The sequence below is a fragment of the Myotis lucifugus genome, unplaced genomic scaffold (assembly GCF_000147115.1).
Source record: "Myotis lucifugus unplaced genomic scaffold, Myoluc2.0 scaffold_27, whole genome shotgun sequence".
In the NCBI taxonomy this organism is placed as follows: domain Eukaryota; kingdom Metazoa; phylum Chordata; class Mammalia; order Chiroptera; family Vespertilionidae; genus Myotis; species Myotis lucifugus.
This window is the reverse complement of record NW_005871075.1, coordinates 7,411,455-7,432,503: the sequence shown is the minus strand read 5'-3', so window position 1 is coordinate 7,432,503 and position 21,049 is coordinate 7,411,455. Positions and strand designations below refer to the sequence as shown.

The 21,049-nt window shown below is 38.9% G+C and overlaps 1 protein-coding gene across 1 annotated transcript in view; it reads left to right on the top strand.

Annotated features, from left to right (window-relative positions):
• PI15 (peptidase inhibitor 15) overlaps positions 1-20,163 on the top strand; it is a 27,631-nt gene extending 7,468 nt beyond the window's left edge. Inside the window, exons 2-5 of the mRNA XM_023751904.1 lie at positions 13,963-14,081; positions 15,459-15,591; positions 15,936-16,051; positions 19,981-20,163. Coding sequence (XP_023607672.1) covers positions 13,963-14,081; positions 15,459-15,591; positions 15,936-16,051; positions 19,981-20,116 — 504 coding nt within the window. The 3' untranslated portion in view covers positions 20,117-20,163. The remainder of the gene's footprint in view (positions 1-13,962; positions 14,082-15,458; positions 15,592-15,935; positions 16,052-19,980) is intronic.
• Positions 20,164-21,049: the final 886 nt, after the last annotated feature.

Sequence of the window (21,049 nt, the reverse complement as noted above, 5' to 3'; positions counted from 1 at the left end):
AGCCCAGTCTTGGATCCAGTATAAGAGAGCCGGAAAGGTTTCTAAAAGGCAGTATTTTAATTTCATATGTGAAAATAAATAAAAGTTATAGAGTAGGCCATAAGGAAGAAGGACCCTGTTGTAGGTGTTGAGTGCATGTTCCAGGAAGGCGATTGGTGTTTGCAGCCAAGGATAGAAATTGAAAGGCCGGGGGGGGGGGATGGGGGCTGGAGGGAGTATATTAAGGAAAAAGTGATGTTTAATGAGGCTGGGAAGGCAAGCAGGAACTTGAGTTTTATTCTAAGATCAAAGTTAGATCATTCATTGAAGGTTTGAAGCAGGGAAGTTACATCATTCATTCACATCATGGCTCCAGCATGAGGAAGGGGTTGGAGGGAGGCAGAAGTAAAGGCAGGGAGCACAATCCAGAGGCCATTACTGACTTTGTCAGTCTGGGTGAGCGATAATTGAAGCCTCATAAAGTTTAAGGCCACAGGGACGTGACCAAGTACATGTAGAGACCAAGTCAATAGGGGTAAGTGATTGTGTGAGAAAGCAGGCAAGGAGCTGCCTTCAGTTTTGAGCAGAACAACTGGGTTTCTCTGAGTTGAAGAACACAAAGTAAAGAGTGGGGGTCAGGTTATCTCTAAGGGCTGCGGGTGTACCATCTGGGTACACACCTATGGAGGCTGAAAGAAGTAGCTAGTGGGTGTGGGAGGGAACATTCTTCTACTCCGGCAATTTTCAGCCGGTGCAGGAATTGTTAAAATATGCAGCACCTAACTATTTAGTCAGGGGCACTGATTTCTTTTCTCTTACATTGTCAAATTTTTTTAAAAAAATTGAAAACAGCCAACACAATAATAGCTGTCCAGTGTAAATGAAACAAAATTATATTCCCTTTTTTTCAGATTGGCAAAAAATTGGTGTGCTGCAGAATAGTAGTAATTAGCTTATGTGTGCCATGAGATGAAAAGGGTTGAAAATCGCTGCTCCACTACAAAGAATGTTGGGTGGGCATATGCTTTGCTCATCAAAATGGACCACTTTGCATAAGGGGTCGGGGAGTATCATGGAGACAGTATGGATGGATGTTTTTATGTCTGGGAATCAACTCAAGAATGTTTTCAAGAAGGCTTCATGTTTTTGTGTTTTTTAAAGCATAAGTGCCGAGACTTAACACGAATTCAAATCTGTTTCAGGGGCCTAAATAGCACCAGGCCCATCGAGGCCTTCTGACACATTCAGAAAAAGGTCTTTCTGGAAACCATCCAAAGCACTTCGGAAAATGAGCAGCTGACTAGCGTGGCGTCCGAGTTCAGTACATCTGAAAACCTTTTCACAGCCAGTCAGTGGCCATTCAACAGTCGGGCGGAACTTGAGATGTTAAATTGTGAGAATTTCTGAAGAATGGTGGGGAGGGGCGACGAGATGAAAGACTAACAGCTCCAACTGGTCAAGAAAGAATGCTTGGTACAAAATCTACCCTAGAGTGAGGTTTGGAGGGACGGGGCTCCACTGTTTCCAGGCTATGCTCCCCATTGTGTCTAAAATCAGGTATCAAGCATTTTTTTTTTTTTGGACACAAAGATGAAAGAATGCCTAACAAGTTGTATTTTCAAACTAAACTTTTCATGACTTTTAAAATTTCACACCACATACTCCAAACGGAAACAGTCCAGCAATGTTACTTAAGGACACATGTGTTTTCCTCCTAAAATGTGCATCAAATTCACATTTCATAATTTCATTAAATATGAACCTTCTACCCAATCTGGGTCTCTGCTAGATTCCAGGGAGAGCTAGCTGCCAGCAGGCTGGAGGTAGGCGGAAAGGCATTCCACTTCTTCAGGGCAATGGCCAGAGAGGGGGTTTGCACGTGGATCACAGGAGAGTTTAACAATCAAGGAATCCGTTTTTTAGATTGCTGGGACGCTGAGTTCGGGGAAAAGAACTAACCACGCGTGAAAATGTCTTCCTGTCTCATAACTCCGGAATTATATGATAGCCAATGGGCGTTATATTTCCCCGGAGAGCAGGGCATTGCTAGAATCCACCATCAAACGGTCTTCAAATTTAGAGACACAACATATGTGAAAGACGGGTTTAAGTTGGGGAATTCATAAGTTTTAACACTCCTAAAATCCCCCTAATTTTTATCTTCCACTGTCTGATGTTATTTTTCCCCGGAAGCAAGTTCCCTGTTATCTAGACATAATTCTGCTTCTGATTATTTAGTTGCTTTAGGGTTTGCCTGGCTTTCCTTTATCTGGTTACACGCTTATCTGCGATGAAAGCTTGATGGCTCTCAAACTTTAGGCTGCCAGATAATGTGATCAAAGGCCACCTCACTGCCTCCCATTTTGGGCGGCTTTCTCATTCACTACCATCCAGGGCCTGGACCCCCACTACTAATAACATCCACCATTACATCCACCCTTGCGCTGCTCCAGCTGGGCTCCATGCTCTCGGTCACTAGCTCACCCAGCCTTCACCACAGTCAGACAGGAAACCTGAACCTGGAGAGCAGGTCAAAAGGTTAAGAACACTGTTCTGCCTGACCCCAAAGTCCATGCTTGGAAAGACAACAATGCACACTCCCCTGCATGTGTTCATCTCCTGCTCTAGGACATTTCCCTACATGCATTTCATCTGAGGACAACACTGAATATTAGAAAGTATTTCTCTCCGTGGCATTGAACCTTGCTGCCTGCATTCTTCCCTGGACACCATGTGGGAAAGTTCTGCATTAGAATAGTGCTTCAGGTTTTTGGAGGCTGTGAGCATCTATGTCTTTAACCGCTGACCCCAGTCACCCAGCTCTTTCTTAGCCTCCAGCCCTTTTGTGTTCAATACCTGCTGTCTACACCACTTCTGGCCTCCTGAGTGTTGCCTATCAGGGAAGACTGCACAAAGAGGTTTGCTTTTCTGAAAATCCTGGGAAAGGTAAGAGTTGTGTCGTTAAGGAGATGGAGATTCGAGGTACTCCCCCGCCCCTTACTCTGGTCAAAGACAGGCTTTCACCTGGTTGGCATCCCTGGTTGGGTTCTAACCTGTGTGTGTTATTCTGACAGTGAGGAGCCTGGAATGGAGGTGACCTGGCCAGCGCAGAGAGGTGATGACACATTGGTCCCCATTTGTTCTTCTTCTGCAGATGCACCCTCAAGGGAGGTTGGCAGATGTGGTGGCCAAAGTCTCCTGCAACTTCATTAACTAAGTCATGTGTAGGTCAAATGAATGTTTTAAATACAAGTGTGAGGTTATAATGCAAAGAGATGGCCTTACTTTAAATTTTTAAAGCCGTTCTTTCAAGTTTTTAGACTTTGCAGGAAGTGATGCACACTGTTCTTCCACATGTTACTTTTGATACCTCAGTTAGTAAATCCATTTAGAGTTCCCATGTTGTCTAAACAGGCGCTATGAACACCATCTGTCATCTCAGTATTCGTACCCATGTAGCTGCAGACATGGCCCCTCCCCTGGAATGATTGTTCTCAGAATGTGTGATGTCAGCTTATTTGTACAGCAGCACTCAGGACTGGTTTCTACCCCTCCCACCCATAAGGCTTCCATGTGTACACATAGCAGACATCCTCACACAGCATCTCACTGTCACCAGGTACATGAAGCAATAACAGACCGGGGCTGAAAGGAAGGGTACTAATATGAGGGCTCATACAGTGAAAATTAACAGACATTAACTACCAGAAATGCCCCTTCTTCCAAAGCCCCTCATGGGGTGTGTGAGTGCAGTGGGGAAAGAGGGGTGAGTAGGGGTGAGATAGGCGAGAGGAGGCCCAAAGTTCTTTGTGATCAGAATGACACCCCCCCCCCCACGTAGGGCTTTAGATAACTTGTTGCCCAGGAGAGCAGAGCCACTTTGCAATACACAGTCAAGATCCCCAACTCTGGTCCAGGGGTGGGCGAGGCATCTCTTCTCAAAGCTTCCCCGGGGGATCCTGGAGTAAGTTCCCAGGTGAGAACTCTAACACATGCTTTAAGAATTATCTCAGGTCATGGTTCAGGGCACAAAACTGAGCTGAGAAAAGTATTTTGTGGATCAAATATCCACTTATTTAACGAGAGACTATACACTGAAACAAGGATGAGGCTAACCCAAAAGAATTATTCCAGTGCTACTTGCTATATCATCACAAAATTTCACTGAATGCTCACTCAACACCTGTTTCCAAAAAAACAGCATGTCTGGGGGAGCTGTAGATGTGTGTGACATGGGAATATACTTGATTGACTAAGGACACTTCAAAGGAAACAAACTTAGTAGCACATGTTTTTCTCAGAGCTTCTTCATAGATTGCATTGTATCTGTTATACAGGGATGGGCAGAAGTAGGTTTACAGTTGTGAGTACATGAAACAGTTTATTTTTGTATGTTTATTTATTAAAATTGTATTATTTATTTGTATTACAACTGTATGCCCACTTTTCCCCATCCCCACACCATATATGTATATTGAGTTGTATAATACTAAATTTATGTAATCTATTGTAATTTGCAATTATTGCTTATTTATTTGGTAGGGCTTATGTTGCCTGTCTCTTCCCTAAGCTGCAAGGCAGAGTCCCTGTTAGTCTTGCTGACAGTTGAATTCATAGTACCCAGTGCCTCCCAATAAATATTCATTTACTGGCTGTCTAGATGAATGAGTTACCTAGAATCCTATTGGTTAATATGGAAACTTGCATTTCTTGCACTTTCCATTGTTGAATACAAAGCAGCCCTCCCATGTGGTAAGTTTATTGCAAGGAGGTTTGAGGCAAATGCAGGTACAGGGTTGCTATGTCCTGCCACCATCCATGGATATGAAGTGGGAAGAGGACTCATTGGTGTAGGTGGAATGGTGACAATGACACCCTACATTAGAGTTCATAACCTGCAGGCCCATCAACCACTCTAGTAGGTATGTTTAATTTGCTCTGTATGGTATTGAATTGTACATAATTTTATATTTTTAAAAGTTAACTGCCCACATGTGAAAGTTGATACATTTCACATGTATATCAGGATTTCTAGATTATCCTGAAAATGGTTATGTCTAGAGAGACTGAGTCCACTTCCTACTTGTTAGCAATTGCTTATAGAGGGGAGGAGTAGCCTCTTTGGGTGCAGCAAATTCACTTATTTCTGAGAGTCAGTCTCTCTCTCTCTCTCTCTCTCTCTCTCTCTCTCTCTCTCTCTCTCTCCATATAACTGTCCAGAGGTCAAGCAGCAGGTGCACTTTGTAATCTTATACCCAATACTACATTTAGTCATCTTCATTAGTAGACCATCCCCACAATGCAATCATTTAGTTTAATTATATTTAAAGAGTTTGGACATTTTCAGAACTTGGCTGAAGTACAGTTTCACAGCCATGCATAGATTTAAAGCACTCAAAATTTTTCCATTTTTTCCTAATCACCAATCTTATTTAAGTACTTTTACCTCAAATCCTAAATTTATTTTTTCGCTTTCATCCATGCCCTCGTTTATTTATACATATGGATCACTCCCTCAGTTAAAAGTCCCTTTCAGTAATCCCGATAACAAATGATGGTGGCTTTGACCAGGTGTGGCAACAGTGGTGGCTGTCAGTACTTATCTTTTGTATATACAGTAGTTTGAAGGCAGGATCAACAAGATTTACGGGTGGAGCAGATACAGATTATGAAACAAAGAAAGCACAGAGATGACTACTAGATTTTTAGCCTGAGCAATACAAGAGCAGTTGTAGTTTGGAAACAGCCATAGATATATATGAACAGGTGAGGGGACAGATTGGTGACCCCGGAACTAGAAGACGGGCTATGGTGCCATTTGCTGACAGGAGGAAGACTGCAGGTTATGGGTGGGAAGTGGGGCAGGGTTGTGAGTATTTGGAGCTCAACTTTGGACAAGTTAGGTTGAGGCTTAAAGTACCTAGGTTTGGAATTCAAGTGAGAGGTTTAGAGATATAATTTGGAGTGATAATATCAATAGCATGTAAATGGCATGTCAATCCATAAGACTGAAGGAGATTATGTAGGCAGTGAACACAGATGAAGCGAGAGAGAGAGAGAGAGAGAGAGAGAGAGAGAGAGAGAGAGAGAAAGAGAGAGAGAGATGCAGAGGCTCTGCCTGGGACCCCTCCAGCACATAGAGGTTGGAGGGATGAGGAGGAACCATCAAACATGGAAAATCAGCAACCAGAGCTCAACAAGGCAAGTACGGGATGGTGAGACCAAGGACCAAGGAATGGGGGTGTGTCCAGGAAGAGCAAGTGGCTAGATCATGCCAAGAGCTGCTGATAGACCAAGGAAGTTGGTGACCAGGCCATTGAGGAGAGCAGTTGGGTAGAGTGGAGGTGGAGGGGGGAATCTCTATGCGGGGCTCAAAAAAGAATAAAAGAAGAAAAACTGGAAATTCTCAATTAAGACAACTCTCAAGGAATTTTATTGTTATAAGAAGGAGAAGAATACTGCAATAATTGGAAGATGAAAAGGGATGAGGAAAAAGGGCTTTATTGGTTTGTTTTTAAGAAATGTATGCTGTTAGCAATGATCCTTCCAAAAAAAGTGCACTTTACATTATCTCTTTACAGAAATTTACCCCACCTACCTGCAAGGTGGCATTCATCTTACCTGAGGGAAGTCTTCATTATCTTCTTTTAAACATTTACCAAATAATTAGGACCCCACTTAGATATTTTATGATGTAATTTGTCCCATCATTTATAGGTATTGTTGTGGCTTGAGGGAATTTTTTAGTCAAGTTCCTTTAACTCTCTACTTCTCTTATAAAGTAGAACCAGTTTAAAATCATTTAATTAATTGAATGAACACCAGAAATTTCCCTTCCTCTCCCTCTGCTCTACCTCACCCCACCCGACCCAGCCTTCCTTCCCAATACTCCTTTCTGCCCTCCTGTCCAGTTAACCCTGGATCTCAGCTCTGAGTTTTCTTTATTGGCATTTCACAAGCATTTCCACCTAATGGGAATAAACCCACCAAACAGAACTGCAATTATGCCCATGATTTAAAGCTGTTTTAAAGTGTATTAAAAGCATTTTTTGCCCTCAGGGGAAATAATTTTGTCAACACTTAATTTCTTTTTAATGGCTCTTTCCCACTTCTGTAAGTCAATATTCCTTCCCCAATCTGACCAGCGCAGGAAAAGATCAAACAGTCCTAGCTAAATTATTTTTTAAAAACTCCAAAACGTGTCTATCTAAATTGATTTTGCTTTTTATCTTAATATACAAGGAATGAACACATAAATTTCCAGGAAAATAATGTCGACAGTATATGCCATACTGTCTCCAATACCATTGCTATCATAACCAGTTTAGAAATACATCTCCAAAGACTCAAAGTACGATTTTTTTATTTAACATTTGTTGTCTTTGAAGATAGATTCCAACTGTGTATTACATTTGTCAAGAGGTATCTTTTGCTTTCTCAAGTAATATTCCTGGTTCTTCCTTAACTTAGCTTACATTTCCTAATCTCTGGTTGTATCCATAAATTTAGAAAGTTTTGGCAATCACATTTCCTTAACGTTTGTTACTAACAAATTTAAAAAATTAAATTTCTCAAAACAGCATTGATAGTTTTAATGTTTGATTTTTAAAGTATTTCAATTGGCTGATTGAAATAATAATTTCTATATATGTAATGTATTAAAAGTCTAAGGTACACAGTGACTCTCAAGTTCTAAATTTTGCAATACTGTTTAAAAAATTTTAACAAGTCTTCTAATTTTCAACTTAAAATCACAAATATAAATAATTACTCGTTGATAAATTTATTGACATTACAAGGCTAACCTGTTGCTTTAATAAGCCACATTCTCTTCACCATTAAAATTCTTCATACTATCAAATATGCACAGGTTCTTCATCCAGACATATCTATCCTTTTTAATAACTTCAATTTGATTCTTTCAAATACTTCTACATTTAATTCTTATGTTTGGAATTGAAAGATGTTACCCACTTAAAAAAACAGCCTGTCACCTCAAATAATGTTAAGGATATAATCCCAAGTAATTTTAAGTTGCCATCCAGCTAGACTCAATTTCTTGTTGTCCAGAGATATTGACTGGGACTTAAGAAGAGAGATTCAGATGGCACCGTGCTCCCTGAATCTGGCTGCCACTCTGTTGTGGATACCGAGCTTACAGAAACGGCCGAGAAAACAACCTCACCCCTGGCCGGAGCGTATCATTCTCTAGTTCTTCTGTCCACTTGAGAATGTCAACAACCTTCCCCCATGATGGAAAATCCTTTCACTCGGTTTTGTATGTCTTTGGCTCAAGCTCTAAAGACCTCTGAACTTGATGAGAATCTGCATTCTTGTCACATCCCGCCTCTCTCTTGGAGCCACAAGTCTTTTAGATATTTACATGACATCAGCTTGTATTCGGGATATTTCTCATGGCTCAGTCCAACTATGTGGTTGCCACAGACAAGGTGCTGACTTTATAAGCAGAATAGCTCATGGTGAACATTTGAGCCCAAAGTTAAATCAGTTTATGAGCTGAGCAACTGAATGGTTCTTAACAACAGAGAATGGAAGAAAACCACGTGGGTACAATAGGGTACACCTACAAGCATATGCATGCCCCAACATTGTCTTAAGCTATATTTGTTTTGTGATTTACCTGATTTAATTACAGTATCCTCTAGTGGGTCCAGTAAATATCTTTTTGTATCCATACATATTCTTAATTTTTGCCTCATTTTTAGGAGGCAAGATCAGATTTTAAGTGCCACAACTAACTTACCTTTGAAAGTATCTTATCTATTTATAGGGAATACAGAATGTTGAATCTGGTTGAATGAAAGCTAAGTATCAGGTGTTCAGTGTTTTTTTTTCACCAACAGAGAATAATATATTGTATGTTTACGAGGAATTCCACAGAATGTTAAGTGAGTCACCTGGGTGCCCTTTGTTCTGTTGCTGTATTTTTAGGTGATAATATTAAAGCCATTTCAAATAAATGCCACAGGTACTCAGAGAGATTCAGCAGATGCCCATCAAGCAAACAGAAAGGTATACAGGGTGTCCCAAAAAATATATACACACTTTACCGCTGATAGCTCAATTTTGAAAATGAAGTGTACTTTAATAAGCACTGGCTTAATTATTCAAAGTGCATGTGCACATTTTAGGGGGACACCCTATATATCAACTTAAATGCTTAGCAATTTTCATCTTCATTCCCTGAATTTTTTGTTGTTGCTGTTGATCCTCACCTGAGGATATTTTTCTATTGATTTTTAGATAGAGTGGAAGGGAGGGAGAGAGACACACAGAGAGAAACATCGATGTGAGAGAGACACATCTATTAGTTGCCTCCAGCAGGACCCGGTGGGAGCCAAGAATCAAGCTTTCAACCAAGGTACGAGGTATGTGGCCTTGACCAGAATTGAACCCGGACCCTTCAGTCCATGGGCTGACCCTCTATCCACTGAGCCAAATTGGCCAGGGCCCTGGACTTCTGTAAGTTGTTAAAATTCTTTCACATGGTTACACTGGCAACATTCGTTGTAGTTCAGAGCTTCTGATTAAGAAAGAACAGATAATATTGGGCCATTAAGAAAGACTAGATAATATTGGGCCACTCCCTACAGCCCCCAGTTTTTTTGTTGAAATTTCCTATTGTTATTAAATAAATAAAGTAATCATTGCTTGCTATTTTCCAACCTCAAAGACCTCTCATCAAATTAATACAATCAAATACCACAAAGATTAAGGGGATACGTAATTTACCCACTTTCTCATGAGAGTAGTAACCAATGAAGAAAGACAGAGGCAGCAAAGGCAGGTCTCAATTTTCCCGATAGATGTGATTGATGTAACCCTCACATTTCAGTGCTCCCTGAGCCAGCTGGATACGCCCCTCTCTACAGGACGGGTGTGAGTCCTGCTGGGGACAGAGAGGCAAGAAAGAGTACGAGACCCTCTGACTTACTCTGCAGTGGGCATCAAAGGGAGAGTTGATTATCTCTTGCATAGGGAGGGAAAGTGACCCACCGTCTGTGTTGGACCTGGCCAGTGCCCACCAAGCTTCCAGAACCTTCCTTCAGGGACATGGAGACAGGCAGAAACCCCTGCCATCAGTTCCCTAAAAGTAAATGCGAGAGAGAGAGAGAGAGAGAGAGAGAGAGAGAGAGAGAGAGAGAAAGAGAGAGAGAGAGAGAGAGAGAGAGAGAGAGAGAGACAGTCCTTATTCCTCCTCCCCCACAACTATTTTCTCCAAAATTTTAATTGTGACTTTTGTACATAGAAACCCCTAAAAAATGTAGGCATCAATCAGTAATAATACCTTGTCTTCCCATCAAAATCCCCTATCACAGTTAAAAAGAATGCTCACATAAGATACTGTTCAGGAATAAACTTTTGGTTTATCTTTTTGACATATATAATATTTTGTTTTTAAATATGTGAATGAGTGTAAAGATAGGATTATATATGCTAAATTACTTTTCAAATCTTCAACTGCCTTAGATGTTTTCAGTAATTTTGAAAAGTTTTACTCTCTCTAGGGCAGCGGTTCTCAACCTGTGGGTCATGACCCCTTTGGGGGTCGAACGACCCTTTCACAGGGGTCGCCTAAGACCATTGGAAAACACATATATAATTACATATTGTTTTGTGATTAATCACTATGCTTTAATTGTGTTCAATTGGTAACAATGAAATTGGGGGTCACCACAACATGAGGAACTGTGTTAAAGGGTCGCGGCATTAGGAAGGTTGAGAAACACTGCTCTAGGGTATGGAAAGGTCTAGCACTGAGTAAATCATAGACCCATAGAACACATGTAAATCATAGATCTTCCTGGCTCTATACTGGGCTATTCAAGTATATTAAGTCATGAGTAGTTGAAGATGAAAGGTACCCTAACGATGCCCTCATTCAGTCTTATTTCATGGGTGAAGTAAGTGGGAGACAGAAAGACTAATTAACATGCCCTCAGATGATGTTAGCAGCAGAATCAGGGTTAGAACACAGTACTCTTTACTCTTAGGTCAATGCTATTTGTGCCATGCTATGCTGATATTCAGGACAAGACTCTAAGTGTTTTTAGCAGTTATTGATTGGTGTGCACACTGTATTTCAATATGTAAATAATATGTGGATGCATTTTTTTCTCAAGTGATTACAATTAGTTAAGAACCCTCCAGGGGAAAAACTGTGTTGATGCTATTCCATCTGGAAGTCCTTTGTGAATTAATTGTGTTGTTTTGTATTTCGATGAACTATAATCCATATTTTATTCACAAACATCAGAAGAATGGATAATAGATAAGTTCACCAAACAAATGCTTTTAAAAGTTCATTTCAGTCCTATGATTCTACAATTTTCATTATAAATTTATTATATGTTGTTGATATACTTTTCCCAATCTTTACAAACAAAACAAAGGAGAAGTTTGAAATAGTGATTCATATCATTTCTGTCAAACAGAGATTTTACTGAGCTAAGAAATTAGCTATAAAAAGTAGTACAAAATTTTTTCATAATTGTAAAAGACCATGATATAAATTTAGAGAAAACACAAATACACAAGACACTAGCTCATAAAATATTATAGAATGAGCATTATCCTCATTTTTGATACTGTAACATTATTAAAACTATATTATGTAATATTTTGCCACATTTAATTTAACACACAAAATGGGCAAATTATATTCTGGATAACTAAAAGACTGTCTTGCTACAGCTCCTTGTACATGGGCAAAGGAGAAGTAGCATTTTCACCTCCGAATTACTCCAGATACTTCTAAATAATTCTGATTTTATACAAATTTTGTAAGTTTGTTTATTTTTTATTACCTTGAAAATATTTTTATTGATTTTAGAGAGGAAGGGAGAGGGAGAGAGAGATAGAAACATGAATTATGAGAGAGAATCATTGATTGGCTGCCTTCTGCACATCCCACACTAGGGATTGAGCCCACAACCCATGCATATGCCCTGACCGGGAATCAACCATGACCTCCTCATTCATAGGTTGCTGCTCAACCACTGAGCCAAGCTGGTTGGGCTTGTGAGCTTATTTTAATGCAATTCTAGATCAATATATGTGTGATGGTTTTATTTTTCTCATTTAAAACAACTTCTGAGTTACTAACAAATCTCTTTTGAGGACAGCTGCCATGGCCTCTACAGTGAAAGTGTGTCTTGAAGAGTTCATCTATTTCGTTTTTTCCTGTTTTATTTCAAAATCACTAAATTACTTTCCTTTTAGTTAAATATATTATTATATTAAATGAATCTATGTATCCTATTATCCTTGAGGAAAACTATGGCTTCATAGTGTTGTGGTCAAGCAGTCCCATGAGTTTGCTTGGTAACACATAGTAAACTAATGGCTATTAACCCTAATGGAGCGGAGTCTTGCTTAGCTCCACACAACCTGGTGGAAGAGAAAGTCACCAAAAGGATGATGAGGTAAGGAAGACTATGAAAAGCAGGAAAACAATGATTAGCAGAAGGACATCTCCACAGGCCTCATCCATGGAGCTTCATTTGCATTTGAGTAACATAAGACTATCACTTCCTTTTCATACGCAGTCTTACCTTCCAAAATATACTACTATCTACTGTCTAATCACAATCTGAAACAATTTCTTCAGACAGAATAGCATGTCAATATTTAAATAATTTATAAAATAATGTCATGGTATTGAACTTTTTAGTTCAAAATCATTTTTATAAGAGATAAATACTTCACTAAATTATATTTTCAATAGGGAGAAATTTTGAAAGCATTTGTTCTATATTTATGTACATGAATTATAAATATTCTCTATTTTGTGTTTTGTAGCTTGTAACTTGCTAGAAAATAGATCATCATTCTAGTGTTGCTTTACTGTTGGAAGGTCCACAAATGCTCAGGGCTTGATTTCCCCATACAGCTTTGGAAATGAGAATGTCAATCCATATAGTAACTAATACAAATGTATACTAAAGCTAAGGCTCATTTAAATTTTATCCCACAAATATTTTAATGATGGAAACGTCATTATACACCCATAACACCCTTGCCAGCGTAAACCACGTTCTTTTCAAGAACTACTATTTTTCATCATTTATTTAATTGAATCATAATGCACTATATTTTTATAGCAGCCCCACGTAGCATAGTCAAGTTACTTTTTATCATGGTTTGTTTCCAGTTCATGCCAACTAAAATGTAATTCTCATGTTATCATTATCAAAGATTCAAATGATATAACATGTGGAAACTCCATGGGATTTATTGCATGCTAATATAGTTTGACCTTTGAAAGTTTCAGTATAATATTAGACGTTATTAATCTTGATAAACTGATTTGAATAACTTTGATCATATTAGTTTTTAAGATATTTGAATAGCATGGTTCCTTGTTGCTGTGAAGATGGCTTCTAGGGAAATCAACTGACTTTGGGGAATTCAAATTTCAGTGGTCAGTATGAGGTGTCCCCAGTTTACACCTAGATACAGTATTGTTGTTAACCAACCCTTTACTAAAACTGACGTCTAGACTTTAGATCTAGGGACACTAGAAAAACAACAGCGTTTTGGTGGTATAATCATATTACATTATAGAACTTCAAATATCAATGGCCTGGATTTTCTTTGTTTTAGTCAAAACAGCCTCAAGAACCAGCATTGAAAGAACTTTGGGCCCTAACTGGTTTGGCTCAGTGGATAGAGCGTCGGCCTGTGGACTCAAGGGTCCCAGGTTCGATTCGGGTCAAGGGCATGTACCTTGGTTGCAGGCACATACCCAGTAGGGAGTGTGCAGGGGGCAGCTGATCAATGTTTCTCTCTCATCGATGTTTCTAACTCTCTATCCCTCTCCCTTCCTCTCTGTAAAAAATTAATAAAATATATTTTTTTAAAAAGAACTTTGGGGACCAGTAGCACCTTTTCTGCCCTCTTCCTTTTTGTTTCTTACCAGCAAAACCTGGCAAAGTTCAAGGCTTTTTTTCCCCTTCACAGGTTTGGGATGAAAATCTTGCAAAATCTGCTGAGGCCTGGGCTGCCACCTGCATTTGGGAACATGGACCTTCCTACTTACTGAGATTTTTGGGCCAAAATCTCTCTGTGCGAACTGGAAGGTAGGAAGCGGCTTTCCTGGCACCCTTTATGTCCACACAGTGTCATTACTCACAGACTCTAAGGGGGAGTGACACCAATTTCAAGTCGTATCAGCAACTGTTGATTGAGTGCTTGCTATGTGCCAGGCACAGGTGCTGGACTCCTGGCTGTTTTAGATATCTTCAAGGAGTATTTAATTGGTTCAAGGGACCTAATACAATCAGTTTCCCATTTCACCCTTGAAGCACCCTCCCTTAGCCTGCATTCTGCACTTACATCCCAGAAGCTGTGAAAGGATTAGCATGTGCTATACCAGTGGTCAGCAAACTCATTAGTCAACAGAGCCAAATATCAACAGTACAATGATTGAAATTCCTTTTGAGAGCCAAATTTTTTAAACTTAAACTATATAGGTACGTACACTGTTATTAACTTAATTAGGGTACTCCTAAGCTGGCCTTTGCTAAAAATGTCCTCAATCTGAGGGGTCGACCTCAGCGAACATACCCCCACTTCTAACGCCATTTCTTCAAAATAGACTAACCCAGGCCGAAAACCGACTTCTGCGCATGGGCCACGAAGTTTCAATCGCACTGTACATGTGCGCCCGCACGTGGTATTTTGTGGAAGAGCCACACTCAAGGGGCCAAAGAGCCTCATGTGGCTCGAGAGCCGCAGTTTGCTGACCACTGTGCTATACCCTGTATCCTGTCTCTTCTACCTCAAGAAAATCCCGACAATGGCAGAAGCCATTCTTGTGTGTCTGCAACTTTTTCCTGGTTGCATATATCTCTGTTATAAAAATTATACATATTCACATATATATGTATACACACATATGTACATACACACCTATCTGCAAGTATATGCAACTATGGAAAAGCTGTTCCCAGTGATGGGATAATTTTCCTACCACTGTGTAATGTCATCATGCAACCTTCCAAAGGCCCAGTCTCTTGCGTGTGGGGGAAGAAAATCGGTGTCCTATTATTAAAATTAAAGTGATATAAATTTAAGAAAAAAACCCACACTGAGTTCTAGTATCATGACTACTTCTAATATGTCAACTCTTAATTGTGCGTAAGATTCTGATGGAAGAAATTTTTGACAAAGATAAAACAAGATAAAATGATAAGTCCCGAAATATCTACATGTCTGTTTTTGAAACGATCAGATATAAACTTATGCAAATATAGGATCACTTTATCCAACTCTGGGCTTTTTTATGTTGGTCCTACTTGAAGGAATAGAGGATTCTACAGGGTGGTGATGGTAATTGTAAGGGGTGGGCATGCTCTTGATTCATTGTGAATAATCTGCATAATGAACAATTAACTTACAATTTAACATGAGTCTGCCATGTGTTCTAAGTTCTCATTGTTTATCTTGATATCTAGATATCGCTCTATTCTCCAGTTGGTCAAGCCATGGTACGATGAAGTGAAAGACTATGCTTTTCCGTATCCCCAGGACTGCAACCCCAGATGTCCTATGAGATGTTTTGGCCCCATGTGTACACATTATACACAGGTTATTTCAACTGTCTTGTTAATTTTGTGGTCATACTCTTAAAAACTGGTCTTAACTATTTTTTTAAAATTTATCTTTATTGTTGAAAGTATTACAAACCCTTTTCCCCTCCACTGACCCCTCCTCCCCACTCTTGCTCCCTCCCAGCCCTTCACAGCATGATTGTCTGTGTCCGTGGGTTATGCATATATGCATATACATTTGTTGGTTAATCTCTTCCCCACCCCTCCTTCCCTCTGAGAATCCTCTATGTGTTGCATGCTTCCATGTCTCTGGATCTATTCTGGTGAACATGCGTGTTCTTAGCTTTGACCTCAGTAATGTATATTGGCTTGTTTTTGCAGATGGTTTGGGCCACCTCCAATCGGATCGGATGTGCAATTCATACTTGCCAAAACATGAATGTGTGGGGAACTGTGTGGCGCCGTGCAGTGTACCTGGTGTGCAACTATGCCCCAAAGTAAGTCCCAGGTGGCATGCTGCTTCCTTGAACCTTTCATGATTATCCAATATCTTCAGTCTGTTGGGTATTTTTTCTTTTTCTTTTTTTTAACGTGCCTCTTGTTACCTTAATGAGGTGACTTTTTCTTTTTATTGATTTCAGAGAGGAAGGGAGAGGGAGCGAGGGATAGAAACATCAATGATGAGAGAATCATTGATCAGCTGCCTCCTGCACGCTGTCTACTGGGGATGGAGCCCGCAACCTGGGCATGGGCCCTTGACGAGAATCAAACCTGGGACCCTTCAGTCCTCAGGCCGATGCTCTATCCACTGAGCCAAACCAGCTAGGGCAGTCTGTTGGGTATTTTAATATGAGTGGGACTTAAATACAAGAGCCTCTGATCTTGAATCCTTCATTACTCTCATAAACCTGACAAAATGAGCTGAAAGGCTTCTTTGCCCAAGAAAAAGGATTCTGGGCCAAAACTGGTGGCAAAACAATCTGAGTATGGAGATTCACTAAATTCTCACAGTCTTTCCTTTGTCATGGCGATTGTAAAATAAACTCTGTACTCCCAGGCTTTTGATAGCTACATAAAAAGCCATCAGAACACAATCTTCTAGGGAATTTATCAACACCATGATATTCCCACCTCTCAGTGCCAAAATGTCAACTTATTTTTTTCCCCTAGGGAAGCAAAACAAGCCTTTCTTCCTTGTTTTAAGAGTAAAATTGAAAACTATGGTTTATTAATTCCATAGATGGCTAGGGAGGCATTCAATATTGGAAGGGGAGATTTACAAGCTATGACTTCTTTTTCAGTTGAGGCTTTGCCATGATTTAAATTTCAGTATTAAAAAGTATTTAGGCCCTAGCGGGTTTGGCTCAGTGGATAGAGCGTCGGCCTGCGGACTGAAAGGTCCCAGGTTCCTCTCCGGTCAAAGGCATGTACCTTGGTTGTGGGCACATCCCCGGTGGGAGGTGTGCAGGAGGCAGCTGATTGATGTTTCTCTCTCATTGATGTTTCTAGCTCTCTATCCCTCTCCCTTCCTCTCTGTAAAAAAAAATCAATAAAATATATTTTTAATAAAAGTATTTAGTAATTTCATCCTATGTATTTAGTAATTTCATCCTATGGCACACATAAAAATATTGTGAAACTGATTACAGCTTCTAAAATATGGACATATTTATGAACTTTTTTTGCAATAAATAAGCATGTGTTAACATTCGAGAAGATGCCTTCTTGATAACAATAACTCTTCAGCTGATAAAAGATTGCACTGTTTATTCATGAGTCTGTTCCCATTTGGAGTAAATACCAAAATGTGCAAAGGATTTATGACATTCTTGGTGTTTTCCAAAGTAAGCCCCAAAGATTTTCTCTAGCATTGCCAGTATGGGGAGGGAATGAGAAAATGTTTCACAAACAGCTGCATTACTCATGTGTGTGGTAGTATGCCAGTGTTGTTGCAGAGTTAGAGAAAGAGCAATTTCCCCGATGGACCCCTCTTCACAATTGTTAGAAGAATAAGATTTGGAAAGTAGAATGTGTCTGCTTTATGAAAAGTATGGAACTGTGCATTTGATTGATATTTTCAGTCTCACTCCTTATATTTTCCTGTTAAGCTTTTACCTTTCTTTCTGACACAAAGAGGCCAAGTATCCTCCCCAGATGATGAAAGACATTTTTATTTTATTAATTTAACTTCTCTGTTTTGGGCCAATGACTAGAATTTCTCATACTATCGATGAAACATTTGATTGTTTTATGGGTCCAGGAGATTAAGATATTGTGTTCATATGCTATATTTGTTGTAATAAAAGACCATTATTTTGAAACCTAGGCAATGAAGAAAGTTTTCAAATCCTGACTGATATGTGAATATGATTCTTCTAATGCCAGTATGAAGTTATCTCAAGCCTAATTGTTTTTCAGGGTAAAAAGTCAGAAGGGATGGGGGAGAAAGAGACAGAGACAGGGAGGGAGAATTTAATTACATGCACTAGGACAAAACAATAAGAGAATAAATAATAGTTTTATTAGTTGGCGGATTTACTATTGAACATAATTAGTTATTCTCTATTCGATAAAAATCTGTGATTTATGTAAAAGTATATAACGTAACATATAATTATTACAGATAATAAAATTGTACTTCTAAATTTATGTTACCAAAATATGTGCTGTATAATTTCAAGAAGTATATAGAATAAAAAAAAATATCAAATTAAAATAGCATAATCTTGATAAAGATGTAGCTTGGGTAGAGATACCTAGAGAAATACGATTTTGAATATAGAACGGGGGAACTTAGGACCCAGGAGGGAGCTGCACTCATCAGTGAATGGGGCCCCTGGATGTTTGTGAGCAAGCTTATGACATCAAAATTACACCTGAGGAAGCTTCTCTGGAGGTCAGAGTGTAGAACAAACTAGATTTGGCGGACAGTCTTAGAATCTCATCTCATGTTGTAATATGAATCGTTAATCAGCAGGTTTTACCTGTGTGTAGATAAATGTTTTATAGATAAGTGTGGATTTTTAAATGACTGATTTACACTGAGACCTTCACGCCCTATAGAGACAGGTTCTGAGTCCCTGCTTGGTCTTGTTCAGGGCTTAAATAAAGACTCGAGAACCACCTGTCTCATATGCTTGCCTCTTACCTACTGTCATCTGATTTTATACCCCGACTTTTTATTATTGACAACCAGATTTCTCTTGAACATTCAAGTTCCTTCCCATTGTTGTCTATATTGCTATTTCCCAGTACTCTAGTTACTAACACCAGGCTATGAAAGTACATTTATTCCTCTTTCCTTTATAACTACAGGACCTAAATAACAGTAGGTAACAGTAAGGTAACTCTCCTAAATAGTGAACTGGTGTATTATTTTGATATTGGTGATCAATACAGATAAAGGAAAATATTGAGAACACAAAGTAATTTGGTAAATGTGTTTATTATCAAAAAATGAATAGCATTACTATAAAAAGGTCTAGGAGTGTATTTATGGGAAAATGTTTTGAAATCACCTTTAATTGCTTCTGTGGGCCATCATTCTCTTACTACAAAAATGGGGTGGTTTTTTTTCCATATCTCATTTTATAAATAATGAGAATCTATTACAACTTTAGAAACAAATTTTGTGAACATTTATAACTTTTGGTGTGTGCTTATGACAACTTTTTATTCATTTAATCATTTCTAAGCCTCCCAGAAATGATGACATGAGTAGGAAGTTGTCATAAGCACAAAAACAGTTATAAATGTGTATATACACATATATTTTTATTATCCTTAGAATCTTATTAGTGCGAGCTTTTCAAATGTGAATCTGGCCTATGTGCTCCAGAGGATGGCTATGGGAAAGAGACAGATGCGGTGAATTGGAATGAGCATTAAACCTGGTGTCAGATGACTAATGATGTCACTACTCATTGTAGTGAGTCACTTATTACCTATAAATTAAGATACTATTAATTCAGAGAGAATGTGTTTTAAAAGTAAGATATATAAATAAGTTACTGTATAAATAAGAAATAGATATAACTTTCAGTGCCTTTCCAAAATGACCAACTTCTCAAAAAATCATCATGTCAATACATGTGATCGTGTGTTTAACAACGATAAAAAAAGTTTTATTCTCATCCCATGATATTTTTTCCATTGATTTTTTTTTTTTTAGAGAGAGAGCAGAGGAAGGGAGGAGGGGGAGAGAGAGAGACACATCCATTGGTTGCCTTCTGCAGGAACCCCACTGGGGCCAGAAATCGAACTGGAAACTGAGGATGTGCCCTTGACCAGGAATTGAACCTGAGACCCTTTGATCAGCAGGCTGACCCAACGCTCTAACCACTGAGCAACCAGCCAGGGCAACAATAAAAAAATTGTAAATGAGCAAGTAACATTAATGCTACCATTTTTTTCTTTTTCTCTCTAGGGGCAATTGGATTGGAGAAGCGCCATATAAAGTAGGGGTACCATGTTCAGCTTGTCCTCCGAGTTACGGGGGATCTTGTACTGACAACCTTTGTTTTCCGGGAGTAACGTCAAACTACCTATACTGGTTCAAATAAGCTTATCGGCTCTTCCAGGAAGTTGAATGCTTTCTGGGAATCATAGGTCTATATATATATTGAGTTTTGCACATATTATACATATTTTATAACAATCTTGTTTTCCTTTTATTAGTCCTTGTATAAATTAGTGTTTGTCTAGTATGTTTGTTTAATCTTTTGAGGTCATCAGAACATCCATTTCTATTTTCTGATCTCTAACCCTAAATTAAAATATTGTATAGGTAGTATTGATATCGTTGATGCATCCACTTCTAAAACTTGCTTTCCAAAAGAATTATGTTATGTTCCTACGGCATAAAAAATCTAGTTGATCTGTAGGGTATGTGTGTGCATATATAGACATACACATGTATATGCATTTATATGTCCATATTTACACACACACACATAATAGATGATGTAACACATTGATAATAATATGATTCAGTAGTAAACTGAAGGGAAACTTAAAATATTCTATTCAAAGTATATGTGAGGTGGTGGGACATGTCCTGCACCCACCTCTGTAACACCCACAAAATAATAGTTTACAAAATAACCCTCAGTGATATCTGGATATAATAAATTAATTAAGTAATCCCAGATTTCATCCTGGAGACATTTTTTCTTATTTGGGTTTACGAAAGGTTATGCTCCAACTATATAAGCTTCAAATCCTACCTTTTACTTAATCTCTTCTGGTTATGTTCTCCTAATGCAAAGATAATGAGATTCGGTTCCTGCCTTCAGAAGCTCACAAAAATATTCAGGAAATAATACAGCCCAATGATTTGGCTGTACAATTATTATTTTTTAACGAATGGATGTTCATGTAGCTGTGAGGAAGTGAACACAATAACGATGTCCACCTGTAGGTGGAACAGGGGATCAGCCACACTGTGCAGTCGGTAAGGCTCCTGATTAGTGTGGAATTTTAGCTGCAGTGCTTGG